The sequence below is a fragment of the Cavia porcellus genome, unplaced genomic scaffold (genome assembly GCF_034190915.1).
Source record: "Cavia porcellus strain 051 isolate PalLab524CR breed Dunkin Hartley unplaced genomic scaffold, mCavPor4.1 scaffold_53, whole genome shotgun sequence".
Taxonomy (NCBI): Eukaryota; Metazoa; Chordata; class Mammalia; order Rodentia; family Caviidae; genus Cavia; species Cavia porcellus.
This window is the reverse complement of record NW_026947536.1, coordinates 2,059,996-2,086,008: the sequence shown is the minus strand read 5'-3', so window position 1 is coordinate 2,086,008 and position 26,013 is coordinate 2,059,996. Positions and strand designations below refer to the sequence as shown.

At 36.7% G+C, this 26,013-nt stretch overlaps 1 protein-coding gene and 1 long non-coding RNA gene across 2 annotated transcripts; both read right to left on the bottom strand.

Annotated features, from left to right (window-relative positions):
- Positions 1-689: 689 nt before the first annotated feature.
- LOC134475079 (zinc finger protein 709-like) lies at positions 690-11,468 on the bottom strand. The gene has a single exon (XM_063244453.1). The coding sequence runs from the start codon at positions 11,466-11,468 to the stop codon at positions 9,858-9,860; it is 1,611 nt and encodes a 536-aa protein (XP_063100523.1). The 3' UTR covers positions 690-9,857.
- Positions 11,469-12,704: 1,236 nt separating this feature from the next.
- On the bottom strand, positions 12,705-25,028 carry LOC134475080 (uncharacterized). Its single transcript, XR_010046035.1, has 3 exons — positions 24,852-25,028; positions 13,142-13,268; positions 12,705-12,942 (listed from the first exon to the last, which is right to left on the bottom strand). It is a non-coding gene; the product is annotated as an uncharacterized LOC134475080 (long non-coding RNA).
- Positions 25,029-26,013: the final 985 nt, after the last annotated feature.

Below are 26,013 nucleotides of genomic sequence, written 5' to 3'. Positions count from 1 at the left end.
ACTCAACTTCCTCTTCCACTAATTTAAGCCTGCTGAGGTGCTAGGACTACAAGCATGCATCAACAGGACCAGCAAGATTTACTTTCATGGTAAAATGAGAAAGTGCATGTACTCAGGATATATGTCTTATAGATTCAGTATTCTATTATTAGCTGTAATACAAACTCCAAATATTCCCATTAATGCTAAGCAGAAATATGCTGCAGGGGATCTGGCCACATGCTGTAGTGCATAGAGGCTGACAATGTACTTCACAGTGTCTTTTACTTTGTGAAGTATATCAGGTTCTTCAGGTACAAAATAGATATAGTTTTAGTGGTGATTACATAAGAGGTGAGTAATTTATTTTCCCAAGGATAATTGAGACTTGGGCAAGCTATCTTCACTGGGTTAGGGGTATTTAATGCAATTATCACTTGTGTCTTCATGACACCACTGTTTTTAACAACATAATTCCTAAGCATATTTTGTATTCAAGAACACTGCATTAAACACGTTACAAATTACATGAATGTTAAAATGGAAGTGAAAACCACAGGCCACAGGAAACCAACTGGGACTCATGGCCCAGTGTACGTGATTAAAGATAATCAGTACACACCACAAACATCATGCACTGGTCATTATAAATAAAGTGATATGCCATTGTATAAATTCACAATTCAGTAAAACAGAACACAATCTGAATCTTAATTTAGCAAATTTACTTTTTACTGTGTTGACAGCTCAAAATTTAGGTTTCCCTTCATGCCATTACTTCTGTATTTTAGGAAAAAACAGTAATAATTACAAAATATATAATGCATTCACAGCATCAAGGAATGAAATAAAGGCATTTGCATGATACATCCAATAACAACATTTTCCCCCAAAACAACCCCTATTTAAAAAAATTGATTTCAAAGTATGGTTACTCATAAATCATGCCAAATTTTATAATTTCTGGAGATATTGATATATATATTGTGATGTGCTATTGGAGACAAGTTATGATTCTATCAGTATGGCACAATCAGAAATTCACAGTAGTATGGTTTACATTTGGTACATGTGGGGAAACTTTACTAGCAAATAAAGATGTAATATAAACATAACAAGTAAAATTCTGATGGTTAGAAAAACAAAGGTTTACTTAAATGACAAATATTGGCTCCACTGAGAAACAAAATCAGGCAACATAATTTACATGGTATAATATCCAGTGATGTTAGGAAATCAGCAGATGTCTTGTCTCCACTTGGAAAACATAACATTCATTAATGTATAAGTTATGTGAAAAAGAACACAACTTTGTCAAAAACACATACTCCAAGCCTCTACAAATGTATATCTTAATGCCAAATATTGCCTCAACTTCAGGAACATTATTTATGAAAGAGAAAATGAAGCATGTGCATCAAAAGATTAAAACAACGCCATGTTAAAATTACAATTCCCCAAAAAATTAGAGACTAGACTAATATCACTCTGAACAGTGAATAATAGTATTGCTCAATTTTATATCATAATGCTGCAGAATTAGCATTGGGTTTCTTAGTGTCACTTCTTCAGAGTATCTGTTCATTACATTATGCATTATATTATTTGTTTAAATAAATAGGTTTGAAATTCTTCCGATGTGTGAATTTCTATGTGTGTATCTATCCTTTCTGTGTTATGGGGGAAAACAGATCAAAATAAGACAACAAAACAAATTCCTAGAAAATCATGATATGAAAGAGAGATATAAGACCACAATATTAGGTGATATACACTACTTACTATGCTTTCTCTTGTTATTTTCAATAGAATTGTCTACATCATCAGGGACTATACAAGTAAGCATAACATTATATAGCTATTTTTATAAATACGCAACTTTGAAGATGTTGTAGGATGTGAAAGCAGTTAATAATCAAACCTGATGTAGAACCCGTGGTTTCCTGCCAAGGCCAGCAAGTCAAGCCAATAATGATCAGAAGGGATGAAGAAGGTCACTACATAGTGCTTAGGGGAAAACTCCAAGAGGAAGAGAAAACTATCTTAAATTTACATGCACCAAACTCCAGAGCACCCAATTATATAAAACAAGTACTAACAAAAATGAAAAATCAAATTAGTAGTAACACAATTCTAACAGGAGATCTTAACACACCACTGACACCAATGGACAGATCAACCAGACAGAAAATGAGCAAAGAAATAAAAGAACTGAATCGCACCTGTGAATAAATGGACTTAATAGACATATACAGTGTATTCTACCCAACAACAACAGAATACACATTCTTCTCAGTATTACATGGGTCATTCTCTAAAATAGACCATATGTTAATTCACAGAGCATATTTAAATAAATGCTAAAGGGTTGAAAGTATCCCTTGCATGCTACCAGACCATACCACTATGAAATTAGAAATTAATGATAAAAGATACTGCAAAAATCCCACAAACACATGGAAACAGAATAACACTCTTGAGGAATCAGTGAGTCACAGAGGAAATTAAAGAAGAAATTAAACAATACCTACAAACAAATGGAAACACAAATACAATGTACCAGAATCTGTGTGATGCAATGAAAGCTGTCCTCTGAGGAAAATTTATTGCACGAGTTCCCACATTAGGAAAACAGAATGAATACAAATAAATAACCTGATGTTATACCTCAAACATCTAGAAAAAGAAGAGCAAGTCAAGCCCAAAGCCAAAAGAAAAGAAGAAATTATAAATATCAAAGCAGAAATCAATGCAATAGAGACTAAAAAAACAATCCAAAAAATCAATGAATCAAAGACCTGGTTCTTTGAAAGAATAAATAAAATTGAAAAGCCCCTAGCCAACCTCATTTAAAAAATGGAAGAAAAAGTTCAAATGCAAGCAATAAGGAATAAAAGAGGTGAAATTACTACAGACCCTATTGAAATACAGAAGATCATCAACACCTATTTCAAAAACTTCTACTCTCAAAGTTTTATAACACAGAGGAAATAGACAGATTCCTAAAGCATATGAAGTACCACAGCTAGGTCATGAAGATGTAAAACTACTGAATAACCCAAATTCTATTAATGAAATTGAAAACATAATAAAATCATTACTTACAAAGAAGAGCCCAGGCCCAGACGGATTCACTGAAGAATTCTACAAGAAATATAAAGAAGACCTAATGCCAACACTCCGCAAACTCTTCAATGAAATGGAAAGGGAAGCAATCCTTCATAAATTGTTCCTAGAAGCAAATATTACTCTAGTACAAAAATCAGAGGAGGACCCAACTGAGAAAGAGAACTACAGACCAATCTGCCTAATGAAGGAGGATGCAAAAATCCTCATTAAAATTTTGGCAAATAGGATGCAGCAAATCAACAAGATCATATATCATGATGAAGGGGGATTCATCTCAGGCATGCAGAGATTGTTTAATATATGTAAATCAATAAATGTAATACACCATATCAATAGAGCCAAAAGTTATAATCACATGATCATTCCTATAGATACAGAAAAGGCTTTTGATAAGGTCCAACATTCATTTATGATAAGAGCCTTGCAGAAGATTAGATTAGATGGTCCTTACCTCAATATAATTAAGGCCAGCAATGACAAAACAACAGCCAGTACCATACTAAATTGTCAAAAATTAAAGGCCTTTACTTTAAAATCAGGCACAAGACAAGGATGTCCCTTTCACAGCTCCTATTTAATATACTACTGATAATACTGGGCAGAGCAATTAGACAAGAGAGAAATAAAAGGCTTAAATATAGGAAAAGAAGAAGTTAAATTATCATTATTTGCAGATGACATGATACTTTATATAGAAGATCCCCGAAGCTCTATTGAAAGACTCCTAGATATAATAAATTCAGTAATGTAGCTGGATAGAATCAATACTCAAAAATCAATAACATTCCTATACACTAACAAACAAAGTCACAGAGAGAGAAATAAGAGAGGCCACACCCTTCACACTAGCAACCAAAAAAATGAAATATTTAGGAATTACTCTCATGAAAGAAGTGAAAGACCTACACAGGGAAAATTATAACACACTGAAAAATGAAATTGAAGTTGATCTCAAAAAAAGGAAAGACATCCCTTACTCATGGATAGGAAGAATAAATATTGTGAAAATGGCCATTCTCCCAAAACTTTTATATAGATGCTATGTAATCCCGATAAAAATACCATCAACATACCTCATAGAACTTGAGAAATCACCCTAAAATTCATCTGGAATGAGAAGAAACCTACAATAGCAAGGACAGTTAGAAGCAGCAAAAGCAAGGCAGGAGGTACCACAATCCCTGACTTGAAGTTATACTACAAAGCAACTGTAATAAAATCAACATGCTACTGGAATCGAAACAGAGCTGAAGATCAGTGGAATAGATGAGAAGATACAACCACAACTACAAACACACTCAACTGCCTTATCTTTGATAAATGGGCCAAACATGTTCACTGGAAGAATCACATTCTCTTTAATAAATGGTGGTGAAAAACTGGCTCTCCATATGCCTAAAACTAAAACTAGACCCATGCCTATCACCATGTACTAAAATAAAATCTAAATGGATCAAAGATCTAAATATTAAAACAGAAACACTAAATCTATGGGAAGACAAATTGGGTAAAAACCTTGAAGACATAGGAGTAGGTAGAGAATTGATGAACAGGACTCAAACCGCATGGGAAATGCTTCCCAGAATCAATAACTGGGATCACCTCTTATAAAAAAGTTTCTGCACATCAAAAGAAATTTCCAGTATAGTGAAAAGAAAACCCACAAACTAGGAAAAAGTCTTAGTGAACTGCCCCTCAGACAGAGGTCTTCTGTCTATAACATATAAAGCATTTTAAAAAATGAGACCACCAAAATTCAAAGACCCAATCCAAAAATGAGCATCTGAGATGAATAAACAATTTTGAGATGAAGAAATACAAATGACAAATAAATACATGAAAAAATGTTCACCATCAATGGTCATTATAGAAATTCAAATTAGAACCACACTGAGATTTCATCTCACTCTTGAAAGAATGGACAAGATCAAGAAAACTACCAACAACACATGTCAGAGATGCTGTTGGGAAAAAGGAACTCTTCTGCACTGTTTTTGGGAGTGTAGACTGGTGCAACCATTGTGGAGATCAGTCTGGAGATTTCTCAGAAAGCTGGGACTGGAAGCACCTTTTGACCCAGCTATTCTACTTATAGGCATATTCACAGAAGAACTGAAAGCATCATTCCGCAGTGATATATGTGCACCCATTTTTATAGCAGCACAGTTTGTAATAGCCAGATCTTGGAAACAACCTAAGTGTCCATCAACTGGGTAATGGATAAAAAAGTTATGGTGTTTTTATACAATGGAGTACTACTCAGCTATAAAGAATGATCACATTGACATATAAATAAATAGATGCAGATTGAGACCATACTCATAAGTGAAATAAATCAAACTCACATGTATAAATACTGAATATATTTCCTAGTATAAAAAATGATAATACATAGAAGTATGTAGTAATCATGATACCCAATCATATTGGTTTGAATCCATATAATGTTTTCACTCATTATTAAGTGCAATGCAATCCCGATAAAAATACCATCAACATACCTCATAGAACTTGAGAAATCATCCCTAAAATTCCTGTGGGATGAGAAGAAACCTAGAATAGCAAGGACAGTTAGAAGCAGCAAAAGCAAGGCAGGAGGTACCACAATCCCTGACTTGAAGTTATACTACAAAGCAACTGTAGTACAATCAACATGGTATTAAGTGCAATGGTTTTACCCTGGGTTTTTCGATTTTAGTATCACTGATAGTATGAATAGCTATTCTGAAGAAAATAACACATCATAAAAGCTAGTCCTGATTTAATATCATCTTCTTTGGAACTCCCATCAAGCTGTTGTACATGTTACCACTGGTTTTAACATGTTGTATCTTAATATATTTTACTGTATGTGATAGTATAAATAAAAATTTTCACAGGCAAAGAGATAATATAGAAATCGTTGTCCATTTTCTGTTAACTGGCTCTAAATAGCCTGTAATTCTTTCATTCTCTTGAATGGCTTCACACTGTCTTGATATGATTGATTCTATAGTATACGACATTATACTCAAACAATTCAAGGAAAGAGGCACTATGGTGACTAATATTATGTTAGATTATCTGGTGGTGAAACAAAATGCTTTAATTGTGCAGTTCTGACCTGTGTTGTTCTATGACAATGTCTCTTTTATCTCGATCTCCACCCTTTTAAAAAGTTATTCTATGTTTTCTTATTTTTATTTCAATTAAAATAAAACTAAATTAAAAAATAGCGGGATATATTATAGTAACTTTTTTGTTTTCCTATTAACCTGATTTTAACCCCAGTATTGCTCTCCCCATCTTGTTCTGCCTGATTTTACTATATTCTATTTTGTTTGATAGTATCAAGTTTGGGGTATAGGCAACCACTTTGTAGGCAATAAGATTTACTATGATGCCCATTATGGTTTGACTATTATCTTCTTTTGAAATACTATAAGGTCTCCAGTGTAGATTTTATTGGTCTTGTTCTGTACTGTTTTGATCAATTCTATTATACCTGATGATATAGCAACTTTTTAAAAAAATAACAAGAGGCACAATGGTAACCATTTTTGATCACCTGATATTCTATTTTTGCATCAAGTACTATGCCCATCCATATGTTCTAACCAACTCTGTTTTTTTTTAACTCACTTGAGGTTTTATTCTCTTCAAAAAAAGTAATAAGAGCTATGGGAGTAAAAAAACCCCCAAAAGTGTAAATGTAATTGTGAAGAAAAGAGGAAAGGAAGGTAGTCTAAGAGATATAATTGCCTGTTTGAGTGTATAGGAAGGAAAACCATATTACTGAGCTTTGTTGGTTCATTGAATGCAACTGTCTGGAATCTCGCTGTAGGAATGTTCACTTTATATGCTTTAATTTTATAATTTGGACAACTGTTTCTACGAAGACAATATGTAACCTATTAACTAGTGATTTCTTACTGTATTTTTTCTTGAAATTCTGTATGATTTGTACCCTTTTACTGCTTTGTTTTTTATGTTCTTTTTTTTCTCTTTAAATAAAAAAATTAAACCTGGAAATTATATCTTTTATTTATTTTTTGGTACTGGGGATCAAACTGATTACCTAACACTTGCCAGGCAGGGGCTTAAGCCACTGAGCTAAATCCCCATCCCCCCAATATATATCTTTCACATCTTATCATCTTCAGAGTAGTGGCCTCTACTCTTGGACTTGATACCAGCAAGCATACCAAATGTGAATAAAATCAGTCAAGGCCAAATGACATTCAAACAAACCTGCTTCCAATAAGATCAGTCATAGTAAGACAATGTAAGTAATACAGGGTTTCAGTTTTAGTTAATAGGAAATTAAGGACAGTTACCATCATGGTATAACCTGCTATTTTTGGGTTACCTCTCTGTGCCCTCAAATCTAATATGAGTAGACAGACCAGAACAAAATATAATCAAACTAAACAGAGCAATAGAACTACTGTAGCTTTTAAATCCTGATACACTTTTAACAATTTCCTCTGCCTTCTTTTTTTAGGCAATTCCTCACCTTTCTCCTTCTCAGGATACTATTATTCACTGTTCAGAGTGATAGTAGTTTAGTGTCTTATGTTCAGTTTCAGCATACATAAAAATAAAGACATCTACTATGAAGAGAACGAGACACATTATGGTAATCATTATCAACTTCCCCAACATCAGTCTTGAAGTTCAAAAAAGCCTGCATCATCCTGTAATTATTTGATTAGTTCTATAATGTTCAGTATATATTCAATGCTTGTGAAGATGGGAACAACTATTTTGAAGAAAACTAGAGACAGTAAGATAGACAATGAACATCTCAGTGGACTTGCTTTGAAACCTGTTTCCTTAACTTGTTTCCTTATGAACTGTTCTGTTTTGTCATGTTTAACTTTACCATCTTTAAGATAAAAAAACAAGTTTGTAGAACAGATAAGCATATTAATAAGTTTTTTTGGATCACTGAGGTAAATTGTTCGCAGTGTCATTATTTGAATATCACTTTGTATACTTTAATTTTGTAACTTGAACAATTACCTCTAAGATGACAATATGTAATTAATCACTAGTGATTTCTTATTGTTTATTTTTCAGAAATTCTGTATTATTTCTACACTTTTTGGTTTTTTTCTTTAAATAAAAATTCACAAAAATATGAAAATTAAGTTTTAAAGACAAAATGTTAAGTACATAGACACTATCCATACTTGAAAGTAAAAAGCCCATTTCAGTTTACCATGTTTAATTACAAGATGCCATGTTGAAGCACAGACACATTAAAAAATCTAAAGAGGTATAAGTGATTAACTGAAACCCATACAAAATGTGTACTTGAATAGAGCTCCACTTCAGATTTGTCATTTCTGGAAAATCGTGAAGAAATATTGACATCAAACTTCTGTATTGATTATTTCTTCAGGTCTACTTGGAATTTTTAAAATAAACTTAGATCTAAACTATCTGAAGAGTGCTGCTTTTTCTATGTATTTAACAATAAATATGGATTGCCATATGTTCCACACTGTTAATACACATAGGATCCAGTGAGCTCTTTCAGCTATGTAACAATGATCATGTGTGATGAGAGTATTCCCATAACACATACGATTTATCTCTTGTGTGAGTTTCTTCATGTATTTCACTTACAATTTGGATGCTGAAAGTGTCTCCACTTGCTTACGTAGCCAGTGATTCATCCCACTGTGAATTGTTTCATCTGTTTTGCAATGACTGTATGTGGTAAAAGCTTTGCCACATTGTTACATGTATAGGGTTTCTCGACCAGTGTGGAGTCATTGATGTATTTTACAAAATCCATGTGTGGTGAAAGCTTTCCCACATTCTTCACATAAACAGGGTTTCTCAACAGGGTAAATTTTTTCATGTATTGGACAATGAGCATTTCTGCTGAAACCTTTCCCACATTCCTTAGATATATAAGTTTTCTGCCCAGTGTGAAGTTTTTCATGCATTATGCAATATGTAATTGTGGTCAAAAATTCTCATGATGCTTATATACACTGGTTTTATCTTGAATATGAACTTTCATGTTGCTTACAATATCCATGTCGGGTAAAATCTTTCCCACATTGTTTACATACATATGGTTTCTCACCAGTGTGAATTCTTTCATGTACCTTACACTGTCCATGTGTGTTAAAATCTTTCCCACATTGCTTACATACATAGGGTTTCTCTCCAGTGTGAATTCTTTCATGTTGCTTACAATGTCCATGTCGGGTAAAAGCTTTCCCACATTGCTTACATACATATGGTTTCTCACCAGTGTGAATTCTTTCATGATCCTTACAACGTCCAGGTGTGGTAAAAGCTTTCCCACATTGCTTACATACATAGGGTTTCTCTCCAGTGTGAATTCTTTCATGTTTCTTACAATCTCCCTGTGTGTTAAAAGCTTTCCCACATTGCTTACATACATATGGTCTCTCTCCAGTGTGAATTCTTTCATGTTGCATACGATGTACAGAATTGGTAAAACCTTTTCCACACTGCTTGCATACATAGGGTTTCTCTCCAGTGTGAATTCTTTCATGATTCTTACAACCTCCCCGTCTGTTAAAAGCTTTCCCACATTGCTTACATACATAAGGTTTCTCTCCAGTGTGAATTCTTTCATGTCGCTTACAATGTCCATGTTGGGTAAAAGCTTTCCCACATTGCTTACATACATAAGGTTTCTCTCCAGTGTGAATTCTTTCATGTCGCTTACAATGTCCATGTTGGGTAAAAGCTTTCCCACATTGCTTACATACATATGGTTTCTATCCAGTGTGAATTCTTTCATGTACCTTACACTGTCCATTTTTGTTAAAATCTTTCCCGCATTGCTTACATACATATGGTTTCTCTCCAGTGTGAATTCTTTCATGTTGCTTACAATGTCCATGTCGGGTAAAAGCTTTCCCACATTGCTTACATACATAGGGTTTCTCCCCAGTGTGAATTCTTTCATGTCGCTTACAATGTCCATGTCGGGTAAAAGCTTTCCCACATTGCTTACATACATAGGGTTTCTCTCCAGTGTGAATTCTTTCATGTTTCTTACAATCTCCCCGTGTGTTAAAAGCTTTCCCACATTGCTTACATGCATAGGGTTTCTCTCCAGTGTGAATTCTTTCATGTTTCTTACAATCTCCCCGTGTGTTAAAAGCTTTCCCACATTGCTTACATACATATGGCCTCTCTCCAGTGTGAATTCTTTCATGTTGCATACGATGTCCAGAGTTGGTAAAACCTTTTCCACACTGCTTACATACATAGGGTTTCTCTCCAGTGTGAATTCTTTCATGATTCTTACAACCTCTCCATCTGTTAAAAGCTTTCCCACATTGCTTACATACATAAGGTTTCTCTCCAGTGTGAATTCTTTCATGTCGCTTACAATGTCCATGTTGGGTAAAAGCTTTCCCACATTGCTTACATACATAGGGTTTCTCTCCAGTGTGAATTCTTTCATGTCGCTTACAATGTCCATGTCGGGTAAAAGCTTTCCCACATTGCTTACTTGCATAGGGTTTCTCTCCAGTGTGAATTCTTTCATGTTTCTTACAATCTCCCCGTGTGTTAAAAGCTTTCCCACATTGCTTACATACATATGGTCTCTCTCCAGTGTGAATTCTTTCATGTTGCATACGATGTACAGAATTGGTAAAACCTTTTCCACACTGCTTACATACATAGGGTTTCTCTCCAGTGTGAATTATTTCATGATTCTTACAACCTCCCCATCTGTTAAAAGCTTTCCCACATTGCTTACATACATAGGGTTTCTCTCCAGTGTGAATTCTTTCATGTCGCTTACAATGTCCATGTCGGGTAAAAGCTTTCCCACATTGCTTACATACGTAGGGTTTCTCTCCAGTGTGAATTCTTTCATGTATTTTACAACTTGCCTGTGTGTTCAAAGCTTTGCCACATTGCTTACATACATAGGGTTTCTCTCCAGTGTGAATTCTTTCATGTTTCTTAAAATATCCCCTTGTGTTAAAAGCTTTGCCACATTGCTTACATACATAGGGTTTATCTCCAGTGTGAATTCTTTCGTGTTTCTTAAAATGTCCCCTTGTGTTAAAAGCCTTCCCACATTTCTTACATACATAGGGTTTCTCTCCAGTGTGAATTATGTCATGTTGCTTACAGTGTCCAGATTTGGTGAACCCTTTTCCACATTGCTGACATACATAGGATTTCTCTCCACTGCAATATTTTTCATGGATCTGAATATTGTGGTGTGTTTCTGCTTCTTTCACATTCACATTACCTTCTGCAGTACAAAGGAATACTTCTTTACACTGATTCCAAGATGTATGTCCATAGGATTTCCCTAGCTTTTCATTTCTGTAAAAAAAATCACATATAGGATTGATAACCATATTACTAATTTTTTATGGCAGAGTTGAACAAAACTGTTTGCAGTCTCGCTGTGTATCCCCACTTCATAAGTTTCACTTTTGTATTTCATTAAGTATTTCTATGAGTAGCATATGTAATCATTGTCTTTATATATCTTACTGTTTATTTTCACTTTGAAAGTGGTATCATTTCTACTTATTTTGTTTTTTTTAGTCTTTTCTTACATTAAATAAAAAAAGAAACACTCACAGTGAAATGGGTCTCAGTTTTATGACTGCATTAATGTCAAATTCTGTTTTTAATGCCTTCTAAGAAATTCTTACCGTGAATTAACAGAATGGCCTTGTAAGACATGTTGAAAACAACCATTCCCAAAAGACTGGTACACGTTTGGAAATCTTAAAATGTGGTACCTTTTGAAACACGGAATGTTTACCTTCACTTTGGGCATGGGTACATATGTGTATCACATACAGATCATTCTGATATGTTTCCCCATCACAATCTCCCTTCTGTCCTTAACCTGCAGTTCCCTTTTCCATATGGTCTGTCTTACTTTTCTTTATTAACGCTTTCATTTCATTCCACAATTTATATTTTGGTTTCTCATCTAAAAGGTACCCTGTGAACTTTTAGGTTTTATAGCTGAGCTATTTCACCGAATTGATGGGAGAAAGAACCACCTATTTCTTATGGCAAATGACATTATATTATTTATTTTTTGACATTATATAAGACTTTTTTTCTTTTCCATGCTGGGAATGAACAACAGCTATTAGCATAAAATCTATAGCTTTTAAAATGTGTTTTAAGAGATTTTCACTGATCATTAAGCTGTGAAGTTTGAACTTGAATTTGCCATTCTGCAAAAGCTGATTCCTAGTGTGCTTTTTACAAGAATGCACAATCCAGAAAGTCTATTAACATTTTCCTTCTCCACAAATCCAGTGATAGATAGCTAAGCTTCTTCAAGCCCTGATGAATTATAACTTGATCTGCTTTGTAAATGAGTAAGCATGTACCAGTATTTTATGTGCATCTTGAATTTTTAAAAATATATCCAGGACAAGTATGAGGGGATCAATTTCTAGAGACAAATGCACACTGATACTCAGAATCAGTGCACTTAACATTCTACCAGCCTTCTAAGAATTTTATTCAGAATGGCTGATTTATGAGCTTGGCTTGGAAACACAAGAACTCCATTTTATTTCAAATTCTATTGCAATCTTAGTAATGTTTAGATGATGAATGTATTATATTCACATGTATATATGGGTAGAAAAACTGAAGGGAGAATGTTATAACTCCTTATATGTCTTCGGATAATATTACTGACAATAAATTGAATGGTGCCTCATTTCTTGGCGGTATTTTTCTCCTGACTCACTAATTACTCAGGAACATTCCTTCTCCTTATGAGTGCGAATTACCTTAAGTATCTCCAGTAAATTTTGCATTCTTTTTCAGGTTCCTGGATATTCCCAAGTCCTCCTGAATTGTAGACATAGAAATACCAGCGCTCATTAGAATAATACATACAAATTAATAGATTTTGTTTAGAGTTATGATATAATGTGTCCAGGTCTCAGTTATTTTTAAAAATATTTTCACATTGTGTTTAATGAAACAGCACTGATGAGCGACATACAACATTCTGACAGCATGAGTGACAAAAGTATTTTGTCCTTACCTATTGCAGTCATGTTCCTAAAGGTTTCGCCCATCACATCTCTGTAGAGGTTCTTTTGGGATGGACTCAACAAAGTCCACTCCTCATTGCTGAAGTTCACAACCACATCATCAAAGGTCACCGCCTCCTAAAGGATCATACATATATTTCTCACACGAAGGTTGAGACACCAGGTTTGGGATATCTTAAATTCTCTCCTACAAATCTGAATCAAAAGCAAAGTGTGGTGGTATATATCTATAATGCCAGCACTCAAAAGGCTGAGGCAGGATGGTTTCAGTGAGTTCAGGGCAATTCTAGGCTCCATAGGGTATTCAAATCCAGCTGATATACATATAGAAAGCTTGTCTCAATAAAACAAAACAAAACTAAACAAATACAACCAAACAAAACAGCTGAATGAAGACTGATGTCTTCAAATTTAAATCTATGTCTTGGTCATTTGTGTCTATACACATTTTTGAAGACAGCAAATTTGATGCTGGATTGCAACTCACTGCTAATGTAACAGTGAAATAGGAGCACTGATTCTTGTGCTGAGTCACTGCAGTATTCCCTGTGTACTGTCTCTAATGCAGAGCTCACAGTGAGAAGCCTGCAGGACCAGCATCCACAAAGTACAGAGACAGATAAATATCCCATCAATCAACTGGGAAGCCAAGCAAGCACCTCCATTCCCTGGTAAGTGGTGGCGGGGTGGCAGACTGGGGCCCATCCAGGGGGCAAACCAGCAGCAGCTCCTGAGATCCATGCCATGCTGGAATTTAGGACACTTGGAAGGCAAGCAAGCACCACTTCTCCCTGGTAAGCAGTGGCGGTCTGGCAGAATGTGGCCCTTCCGGGGGAGAACCAGCAGCAGCTCCTGAGATCCACGCCATGTGGGAACATAGGACGCTGTGAAACCAAACAACCAGCCTGTCTCCCTACTATGCAATAGTGAACCTACTGACGCAGGGCCAAGAATCAAACATCCCACTTCCCTACCCCTCTTCTCCTGTCACCCCCCGTTAGCAAATGGGGAACAGAAATCTGAGTGTCTCCTGGGAAGCAGACCATAACAAATAAGGGGAACTTCCTTCTACTATCTCTTTGAAGGCAAATATTTTTATTACCGTTTTACTCTATTCTGATTAATGGTATTGCTCTATTCAAAATTCTGTTTTGATAAGTACTATAATGTTCTGTATTTCATCTCATTTTGATATATGTGTTTGAAAGAACAACTATTATAAAGATAATAAAATATACTGTGATACCTATTACTCTTATCGCAGTAACCTGTTGTGAAGTTGTGTACCAATTTCACTGTATGATCTTAGTTGGCCTTATTCTGCCTTGTTCTGTTTTATTTTACCACTTTCAAAATTTGAAAAAAGGAAAAAAAATTTCATCAATCACTTTGATAGGCTTCAGATAATGTCTCTTCAAATCTCATTTAGGCCAGTGAGTACTTTGTTCTTAATATACCTCAGCAGCATTTTGAAACATGAATTTGGTTTCATAGAACAAAACATAAATAACCTCCAATATGGTACACAACTAATAACTCAAATGTTAGTGGAAAATGCTGTTTTTAAAAAATAAGTATATAAAATGGAACCAGGCCCAAGCTGTAATTTATAGCTCACTGTCACCAAGCGATCACTTCCAATTCAGGTATAAGGAATATATCTTGTGAGGCTGGTGAAGGACTTCTTCCTTGGACTTGGGACTATCCTAAGTTACAGAGCTGTCTAAAGTAGATAAACCTTGACTGAGACACCCCACAGACAAAGTGAAACTTGAAAAGAGACTGCATAAGACACCTTTAGTCTGTTTTTAAAAATTATAGCCATACAATATGGGAAAATTCCAACAATATTCAACACTTTATGAGAAACAATGTGGATATCTTCCATACAACAAAGATAAACTTGGGTATTTAGCTCAGTGTCATGAACACCTGCCTGGAAAGCATAGGTCATGAGTTTGATCCTTGGTACAAAAAAAAATGCACATTTTACCTTCATGACACTGGGGGCATAATCAGAGATAATCCAAATTAGATCTCAAGTATGGAACACAAAATTCATGGGTTGACAAGGATGTGAAATACTGATTGTTGCCAGAGCTGGTGTTGATCACCTCCAGGAAGCAATCAGAAACCAACTTTAACTTTACACTTACTCTAAGAACTACCTGAATTTCAGTGAAGACCCTCTTTGTTGTATGTCCTGCTATTGGCTTCCTGAATTCTGTCAGTCACTTGCACATCCCTTCCACACTCCTCTGATCCATCCTCAGCAGGAAACCCTTCATGCCTAACTATTGATACCACTGCAAAATTTCTGTTTAGCGCTTCTCCTTTACACCACTTCATAAATTCCATTGCAGAGCATTTCCATATTTAAACTGTCTCTGAACAACCAAGACACTAAATCAGCTCTTAATTCAGAGATGACACACCTATTCCTTTCCATTCAGAAGGATATCACGTGTATATGTGCATGCAAATGCCTGAATTTCAGCATTTTTTGATGAGAATTTAACAGGTAGCCCTTTCTGGAATTTTTCCTCCACAAATTTTTACCCTGTCCTTGATAACACTTTCATATTTGCTTCATTTTTCTCAGACATCAAAACTCTATGGCTGTGCTCACAAACCTAGTCTGTGAGCAAGGGTGCCACCTAAATAATTAAGTATGTTCAGAAATTATTTTGCACTGATCTGTATAATACACAGGAGTTCACGAGTTGTTTGGGAAGCCTTTTTCCACTGAGGCACACTACTACACATCTATGAATTCTCAGGACCTTTGCCACTACCTGTCATGAGGATGTAAATATGAGAACATACTATAAATTGAGGAGATCACTATAAATACAAAAAAGCCCAAGTTTAAGTTGAACCATTGTGGCAATGAGACCCTGCATTACAGACATTAATAAATTTTGGACATTCCAGATCTTCTACTCTGAGGATAGAGAGCAGAAACCTAGCTAATTACTGCTCTACAAGCTACAAAAACATCATAGTCAGGGTCTTCTCAAGCTCCTTCCAATGACTAAGATTGTGGAGTTTCTAGGCCAGCAGTGAATTCCAAAGATGATACTTGAGTCTGCTGCTGTAATAGTGAAGCCAGGGATCTGGGGACCCCAAATCACCCTTGGCAACAGCAAGAGGCAAAAGGGAGAGTGAATGACCCATGGCCAATGCTGGAGGACCTCAGGAGCTGAAGCTAACTAAATACCTGAGGCTCCAGACACAGGAATTACTTCTACATACTTGTAACTGGTTTTACCAAATCCACCCTAACTCTGGGCTCCCATCCACAACCTCACCATTTCATGGCTCCAGGATCTCTCAGGTTCTTTGCTAATCAGGCCACAGGACATCGAAAGTACTAAATGAGATGCAGCAAGTGTTTTGCTACCAGTATCATAACTCAGAAAAGGTAAATCATGCTGAGACACCAGAAGAGACAAAAGTCACAGCCAGCAATGGCCTGAAAATTGACAGTTCATATAGCCTGTGCCTTCATCACTGATTGACTCCTGCTCTACTGCTCTCCTTCTGAGTCAAGAATCAACAGGGAAAGACACCCCTCCCTGCAAGAGAGGATCTCAAATGATAGACTGTAGTGCAGAGACTTCTGGAGCTGCCGTTCTTCTACAGTGGTGATCTCAGCTTGACCAGAGGAGTGTTTGTACTGAAGAGCTTTACCTCAGGCTTTTAATTTTCCTATCCATTCTATTTCAGTGAAAAAAGAACACATCAACTAAAATTAAATTTAAAAACATGTCAATCAGGGGGCAACACTGGTATATACACTGCACACTGTAATCCACAGATCATTCACCCACAGCACAAGACATCTCTAATCAATTATCCAAACAGTACTGTTACAGGCACCTGAGTTATTTAAATAGTATTGGCATAAGGCAGGGCTAGGTCCTCCAAGGAGTCCATGCAGGAGACGAGACACTGTGCAACTATGGGGAAGACTGACACCTCATGCTATGGGCCAAGTCTCAAGACAAATGATAAGCAAATTCATCCATATCCTAAAGACTGATATTCTAAATAGTCCCATAGCACTCTGAGGAGGTCAGGAGTCACCATTCAAAGAAAAGTATGCTTATCCTAAGGACTGACATTTTAAATATTTCCTATCATCCTGATGAAGTCAGGAGTCACCCTCCCAAAACCCTAAGGGAAACGTCACTGCTGCCTAAGAATGCCTGCTTTCTATGTGACTCCCTTTCCCCTTTTTTCCCAATTTAATCGACTTTACATGAACTTATAATCTTATTGGCTACCATAGCTCTGTCCCGTCTTATGCCCATCTGGATTATAAATTCCGATTTTTCCCCACCTTAAACTCATCTCACCACATGATTTTACTCTATAAAGGTCCCTAGAAAGACAGTGTTTGGCATCCCGCTCAGGACCCCTTCTCTCTCAGGTAGCTTTCTTTCTCTCAATAAGTATATTGTGCTCTTAATTTCTGTTGTTCCTAAAATTTATTCTTTGACTTTAGAGAACACAAACTCATACCAGACACATTAGACCAGGAGATTCATTACTCTATAGCAATATCATTATAAATTTTTCTCTTTCCTGAAGTCAGATAAATCAGTAGTAGTTTGTATTCTACAATGTTGATCTCACCTTTCCAGGGATGCTTGGCACTGAAGGGCTTTATCACTGACTTTAAGTGCTACTTTTGTTTTCTGAAAGTGAAATGATCTGTAATTTTGGTTATGGTATCTACAATGCATTAAGGAAATGACTAACAGTATTTCTTATGAATGGTTTACTACCAGCCATAGAGGAAGACAGGTGGCAAAACTTCATTGTTTTGATTTCTTCCTTGAAACTGAAGGATGCACTTGAAAGAGTTTTGCCCTAGAAACCATTACAGAACCTCATGGTGGTAGTTCAAGGTGGAGGAAGGCAAAATCAGGGATGCTTACGCATATGGCCACTTTCTCTTTTTTCCTTGATTACAACTTCCTCTTTCTTTCTCAGGGCCCTAAAGAAAATTCCCATCAGCTCCTTGCATCACATCAATGTCCCCTCCAAGCACCACATCCACTCAAAAGTCACATATACCTCTGTTGTACTCTAGAAAAATAGCTTCGTTATTTTTGTATCATAGCAATACCTGTAACTTGGCCTTACTATATAAGTGTTTTTCCCTTCCCCCTCCGGATGACCTAATTAATATATTAATCAATGCTCTCCTGTGTAAAGAATTGTAAATACCTAATCGATATGTTAACCATTGTTGCCCTCTACAAATAACACATGTGATGCTAAGATACCCTAACAGAAATTGTTAATCACTGCTAGACTTCTAGTCTCTACTGAGGAAAACAGGATTTCTTATTATCTAAACTTGCTTGTTTACAGGAAAACTTGTTTGTTACCCGAATCTTGCCCTTCCCATGAAATGTAATGCACCTATGTTTCTGTTTTGTAGTGCACCACACCCCATCCCCCTCCTTGCATTGTGTGACCAGCAGCTGTTTGTTGATGTACAAGATAAAAGCCCTGACTAATTTCTGTCAGGTGCCCAGTCTCCAAATTTGTTCCTGGAGACTCCTTGCCAGGTCTGGCCTAAAATAAAACCTTTGCTCCCTAAATTTTAATTTCTTGCTTCCTTGGATTTTATTCTGGGGTCTGAGTTATCACAACCACAAAACCCCATAGTTAGTCCAGGGAGAGGGGAGTCAAACCCTTGGTGGCTGTGGGCTCCTCTCCACATTGTTTAAATAAAAGGCCACTTTTACATTTCTTATATTCTGCTTCTCTATTGTGCTAATTTACCTCCTCAGTAACCTCAGTAACCTAACCCACTTTAAACCTATCTCACTGTTGTAACTTAGTTCAAACCAATGTGCCCTCTTCCTGTTCTATATGCACCATTTCAATAGAGATTAAAATTCCATCTCCAGTAAAGACTTAAGTTTCAGCTCCTTGTAAATTCCCCTCCCCTCCCCATTCTTAGGTTAAGTCTCCATTTCCCATAAAAGCTTTAAGTTTCAGTTTCTTGTAATCCCCCCCTTTCAGCCTATCTGCAATACAATGTACTGGCCCTAAGAAATGTTTAACTACAAGAAAGTTATCAAACTGGGTCAAAGTTCACAACATTCCTGTGGTTTTCAGCTTTAAAATACAACCTTTTTAGCTGTAAGCACACAATCTCCAAATTGGCTCCCTGAGATTGCGTCACCTGGCATGGCCTAAAATAAAGTATTTGCTCCCCAAATTTTAATTTCTTGCTTCCTTGGGTTTTATGCTGGGGTCCAAGCTATCACACTCACCACATGATTTTATTGTATAAAATCAGAGTCCTTTGCTACTGGCTCAGAATCCCTCCTGTTTCTCTTAGACAGAAGCTTTCTGATATTATTTTTGGTGTAGTAAAGAAGAGAATATAAAGTCAAAATGGCCTTTATTCTAAGACCATGGAGAGAACCCCATGACCACTGGGGGTCTGGCTTTCTTCTCTGGAAGTGTGTGGGCAGCATACATATAGTTTTTGACTTGGGCGCTGCTTAAAGTTGGCATTGCTGATATGCAAGTACCTGATTGAGATGCTTTTCTGGCCACAGGTAGGTTGAATAGGGGAGAGGAAAGTGACTTCAAGGTAAAAGTCCTCTGGTTCCACCTCCCACTTACAAAATATCCTATTTAGAGCAAAATACTTTCACTTTCTTTCTCTCAATATATATATATTCCACCTTTCAACTCTGTTGTTCCTAAAATTCATTCTTGCATTTTAGAGAACACAAACTCATACCAGACAGAGAAGTTCAGGAATTTCATTCCACTATATCATGGTATGGTTGCCTCTATTTCTAACTAACTCAGCTGCCTGTAAATTTAAGAATTGTTTATCAATTTGATTTGGAGTAACTGTAGCAAATAAAATGTTCTTAATGGATATAGGGAAATATATCATTAAATTGAAAAAATGATTATCACAGTTTTTCCACCTAGCACCAGCCAACATTTTCCACTTTCAAGTATGTGGGAAAACAAAAAATAAAGACAACTCAGAAAATAGCAATCCTATAAGGGACAGTATATCATTCACTGTAATTGCCATGTTATCTGCAGGTATTTCATAGACCACAAAAGAAACATTGAGCCTATTAAATACCGAGTATCCATTTCAATAAATGTGCTCACAGCACTGCATCGTTGACAACTGTGATTTTTTTTTTTTCTGTATGAGGGATTGAACTCATGACCTTGTGCTCTCCAGGCAGCTCCTTGTATACCTCCACTCAATCCCCAGACCCAACAACTTTAGATAGTAAATATGACTATTAACAATGTTTAATTTGCCATTGACATATTTAGTTATAAATTTTGTAAACTTACATTTTCACAAATGAAATTATTTTCTTTCCTTGCGGTTTAGATTACTTTTTTTTTTTAGGTACCAGGGATCAAACTACAGCCTAACTCTTTCCAGGCAGGCATTGCTCCCTCCTGAGCTAAATCCCTGGCCTGTATTAATGAATATTTCAGTTTATTCATTCAAATAGAAATGTGATTTTAGCAAAGGATGTCACGGTAGACAGAAATTGATATACAATCAGAGAGGAACTGGAACCTCAAATAGTCAATGCAAAATACTAAATACAACAATCACTGCTACAGGCACAGCTGAAGAAAGCCCGACCTGAATGTGAAGATGCAGTGACTAGGTCTACATGCTCCTGAAGAGAAAAACAACAGCTTGAAATGTACTACAGTTACCACCACCCCCTCCACGACCTCCTGATAGGCATCAATTACCATACTCAATGACCAGAACAACTGGACTACTGTTCCCACAAAGTGCCTTGGCTCTTTCCACATACCTTTTCTGGCTGACTTGTTCCTTGTTGAATAACATTAGTTAAGCAGCTATAAGCTTATAGGTTGATTGTAGTCTGAGATGCACACTGTACCCACATTGTGACTTTCCTGTATAAATGACCCCTGACAATAGGTCTATGGCCAAAACACCGAAGACCACTCCTGATAATTCAGGGCTATTCTTCTCTCTTTTTTTCTAAAAAATTTTTTGAAATTTTTTTGGTTTATGACTTCATTTCTCAGTGTTGTGAGTCATTAAACTTGATGCATTTGATATCAAACAGGACAGGATTATATTTTTCTTATCTCAATTTAAATATGAAATGTCTGCTAAAGGCATTGTTCCAAAGCCAGAATTTCAAGCTGCTTGTTTGCCCTGAGTTTAAAATTTCAATGAGCTTTTAGAAGTCCTCAGTCTAATGAACTGCAAATGTATTGGAGGAAGGAGGTCACTGTTGTCCTGTAGCACAATAGGTGCCATTCCTAAGTATGTGTTTGTCACTGCCTCCTGGATGCCACTACATGGCCTTCTTTCCACTGCAGCATCATTCAATAATTCCCATTTTACATAAGTCAAATTTCACTCAGCTCTATTATTGTTTGTTTTCAATAGTCTTTCTGTGTAACTGGTTGGGTTTTTTCCATTTTAGTTTTTGATTTAAAGACATAGTCTCACTTTGGAGTTCTGGGCAGCCTTGCACTCACTATGTAGGTTAGGCTGTCTTTGAATACATGGCCATTCTCCTGTTTCAGCTTCTTTATTGCTGGGGAAAAGAGGTGGGCATTATAGCACATGGCATTTGTCTTTTTCTCTTCTTCTTTTCACTACTATTCTTTCACTTCAGGGGCACTGTCATTTAATCCTGGGGTTTGCTTGTGTCAGTAAGGTTTCTGCAGCTTGAGGTGATTTTGTGAACAATAATATAGGAAGCCAAGCAACCCAATTGAGAAATGTGGAATTTCATTAGCTGGGCTCAGCACCACTTGTATACAGAAACCCTAACCCCATTTCAGGATCTAAACAAGAGGCTCTGAACTGGAAAGTTAGAGATGTTTTATAGATAGAATCACAAAAAGATCCTGTTGGAAATCATTTAGCTAGAATCTCATAATAATTTTTGAATGACAACTCTATTCCGTTTCTTTCTTTGAGTAGGATAATTTTTTTTCTTTGGGTACAGCTCATTTTGCTTTTCTCCTGAGACTTATACCCTCAGTGATTTTCCATTTTTCTGAGTGAAATACAAGGGCACTAGTTAAATGCAAAGCTCAAGATGGCATCTATTAAGCCAACCTACAACACAGCTAAGTTACAAGTCTCAATATTTTTTAGGGTAAAAACACACATATCTATAATCCCATACTCAAGATGCTGAGATAGGAATGCTGCTTTGAGGTTAGGGCAATTCTGTGCTCCATAAAGTGTTCAAATCTAGCTCATATACATAGAGAAAACTTGTCTCAATAAAACAAAACTAAACTAAACAAATAAAACCAAGCAAAACAGCTGAATGGAGACTGATTTCTTCAAATCTTAATTCCACATCTTGGGGATTAATTTTTGTATATACACATTTTTTGAGACAGCAAATTTAATGCTATTTTGCAACTCACAGCTAATACAACAGCCAAATAGGAGCACTGATTCTTATGCTGAGTCACTGCAAGAGTCCCTGTGCACTGTCTCTAAAGAAGACCTCATAGTGAAAGCCTGCAGGACCAGCATCCATAAACACAGAGGCAGACAAATATCTCATGAATCACTTTGATGTACTAACAATGATATCTCTTCAAATCTCATTTAGACCACTGAGTCCTTTGTTCTTAATATACTTAAGTAGCATTTTGATATTTAAATTTGGATTCATAGAACAAAACATAAATAACATCAAATACGATACATAAATAATAACTCAAATGTTCATGGAAAACTGCTGTATGTAAAAAATGTATAAACAATGAAACAAGGTACAAGTTTCAAATTATAGCTCAGTGTCACCAAGTGATCACCAAGTGATCACTCTCCATTCAGATATAAGAAATATATCTTGGGAGGCTGATGTAGGAGACATTCCTAGAGTTTGGGGCTAGCCTAAGTTACAGAGCTGTCTGAAATATAGAAACCCTGACTGAGACACCTCAAAGACAATGTGAAACTTGAAAAGTGACTGCATACGACACCTTTGGTTTGCTTTAAAAATTATATCCATACAATATAGAAAAATTCTATAATATTCAACATTTTCTGAGGAACAATGTTGATATCATACATAGTATACAGAAAACAATTTCAGAGCTGGGTATTTAACTCAGCAGCATGAACACCTACCTAGCAAGCTTGAGATCATGAGTTCGATCCCTGTTAAAAAAAAATTTCAAATTTCACCTTCATGACACTGGGTCATAATTAAAGATAATCAAAACTAGATCTCAAGTGAAGAACACAGAATTCATGGGTTGACAAGGATGTGGAATACTGATTCTTACCAGAGCTGGTGTTATTCACCTCAAGGAAGATATCATAATTCAACTTTAACTTCATGCTTACCCTAAGAACTACCCGACTTTCAGGGAAGACCCTCTCTGTTGTACGTCATGCTATTGGCACACTGAGTTCTGCCAGTCATTTCCACATCCTTTCCAAGCTTGTCTGATCCACCCTAAGCAGAAAACCATTCATGCCTTAACTACTGATATCCTTGCACAATTACAATTTAGGGCATCTCTTTACATGAATTAGTAAAGTCCATTACAGAACATTTCCATATTTAAACAATGTATATGATCAACCAAGCTATTAAATCACCTATTAATTCAGATATGACACCCATATTCCTTTCCATTCAGAAGTATATCACGTGTATATATATATATATATATATATATATATATATATTCATGCAAATGACTAAATTTAGGCATTTTTCAAGGAGAATTTAACAGGCAGCCCTTTCTGGAATTTGTCCTTAGTAAACACACTTTTCCCTGCCCTTGATGACAAATTTATATCTGCTTCATTTTTCTCAAAATTTAAACCTCTATGGATGTTCTCCCAAACATCGTCTATGAGCACATGTGTCACATCAAGTACGTTCAGAAATTCTTTGCATTGTTCTGTGTAATACACAGCAGTTCATCCGGTGTTTGGGAAGCCTTCCTCCACTGAGGCACATCACTACACATCTTTGAATTCTCAGAACCTTTGCCTCCACCTTTAATGAGCATGGAAATATGAGAACATAGTACAAATTTAGACGATCACAAAATACATAAATGCATAAGTTTAAGGAGAGCAGTTGTGGCTCTGAGGTCCTGCAGCACAGACATTTATAAACTTCTGGCTTTCAGATCTGTTGCTGAAAGGAATGAAAGCAGACACCTAGCTTATTACAGCTGCACCCGCTTGAAACCACTTCGGAATCAGGGTCTCCTCATGCCCTGTCCTGGGCCAGACTGTTGGAGGAGCAAGGGCAGCAGGCGATTTCAAAAATCGCATTGTGGCCTGGTGGTACCACAGTGGTGACAACATTCTAGGGACCCAGAAATATCCTGCACCCAGCGAGAGGTAAAAGCCACACAGAATGACTCCCTGTTGGCACTAGAGTACCTCAGGGTCTGAGGCTAAGTACGCAGGCTCTAGACAGCACAGCTGCTTCTCACCACTGTTTTTTTTTTTTTTTTTTTTTTTTGGTCTTTTTCCTTTTTATCAGTAACGGGGATCAAACTCATGACTGCCTGCTTTCAAAGAAAGTGCTTATGCTGCTGAGCTAAACCCCCAATCCCTTCTCACCACTTCTAACTGGTCTCAACCGGATTCCACCCCATTTCAATGCTCCCATCCCATATCATCACCATTGCGTAATTTGGAGGTCTCCGAGCTTCTTTCTAAGCAGTCAACGGAGAACAGAAGCAAAAAACAGTTGTCTAGCAAACATCTAGTACTCCCTTTTTTGCCATGATATTGCAACTGACGCCATGACACCGGAAGAGACAGCCTTCGTTGGCCCTCCTGATAGGACAGTTCTTACAGCCCGCCTCTTCATCACTGATTGGCTCCTGCTAAAAATCAATAAACCTATGAAATTGAAGCTTCCCTACAGGAATGCCCCTACTCTTTAACAAAGAGTTACATGCTCTTCATCACCAAGCTGCACAGGTTTTATGTTATCAATATGGTATAACACGGCAGCAGGCAGGAGAAATTGTTAAAAACTGTCCCTCATGTGAGCCTCTCCTTCCAGTACCGCATTTTGGAGTCAACCCTCGAGGACTCGGTCCAAATGACATCTGGCAGATGGATGTCACTCATTATCCTTTTTTTGGGTCATTAAAATACCTACACGTTACCATAGACACCTTTTCTCATTACATGCTTGTTTCACCTATGACTGCAGAAACTGCCACCCATGTAATACAACACCTACTATATTGTTTCTCTATCCTGGGCATTCCTCGATCCTTTAAAACTGATAATGGCGCAGCATATGTTAGTAAACCCTTTGCCAAATTCTGTCAGACTTTCCATATTAAACATGTTACTGGACTGCCTTATAATCCTCAAGGACAAAGAATTGTTGAACGTGCTAATCTCTCACTAAAAAACACATTAAAGAAATTTAAAAGGGGGAGATGGTATAAGTATTCTCCCAAAACCCTTCTTAACCATGCTCTTTACGTTCTTAATTTTTTAACTTTTGATGCATCCAATAGATCTGCAGCTGAGAGACATTGGTCTCCTCATTTGCCCTCCAAGCCAATGGTTTATTGGAAAGGCCCATTAACTAATCTATTACATGGCCCTGACCCAGTATTGATATGGGGAAGAGGGTATGATTGTTTTTTTCCCACAGACGCTGATACACCCAGGTGGATCCCAGAACGCTGTGTACGACATGCCCAAGAGCAAGATAGAAAAATTGCGCAGGACGATGCTTCGACTAACCATGACCTCGAGGACGAGAACAATGACCAGAAGGCCTCCTGCGACAAGAGATGAAACTTTTCTGTTTTTGGC

Excerpts from the sequence above, each read along its gene's own strand:
- LOC134475079 (XM_063244453.1), bottom strand. The coding sequence starts at position 11,468 with ATGGTTATCAATCCTATATGTGATTTTTTTTACAGAAATGAAAAGCTA.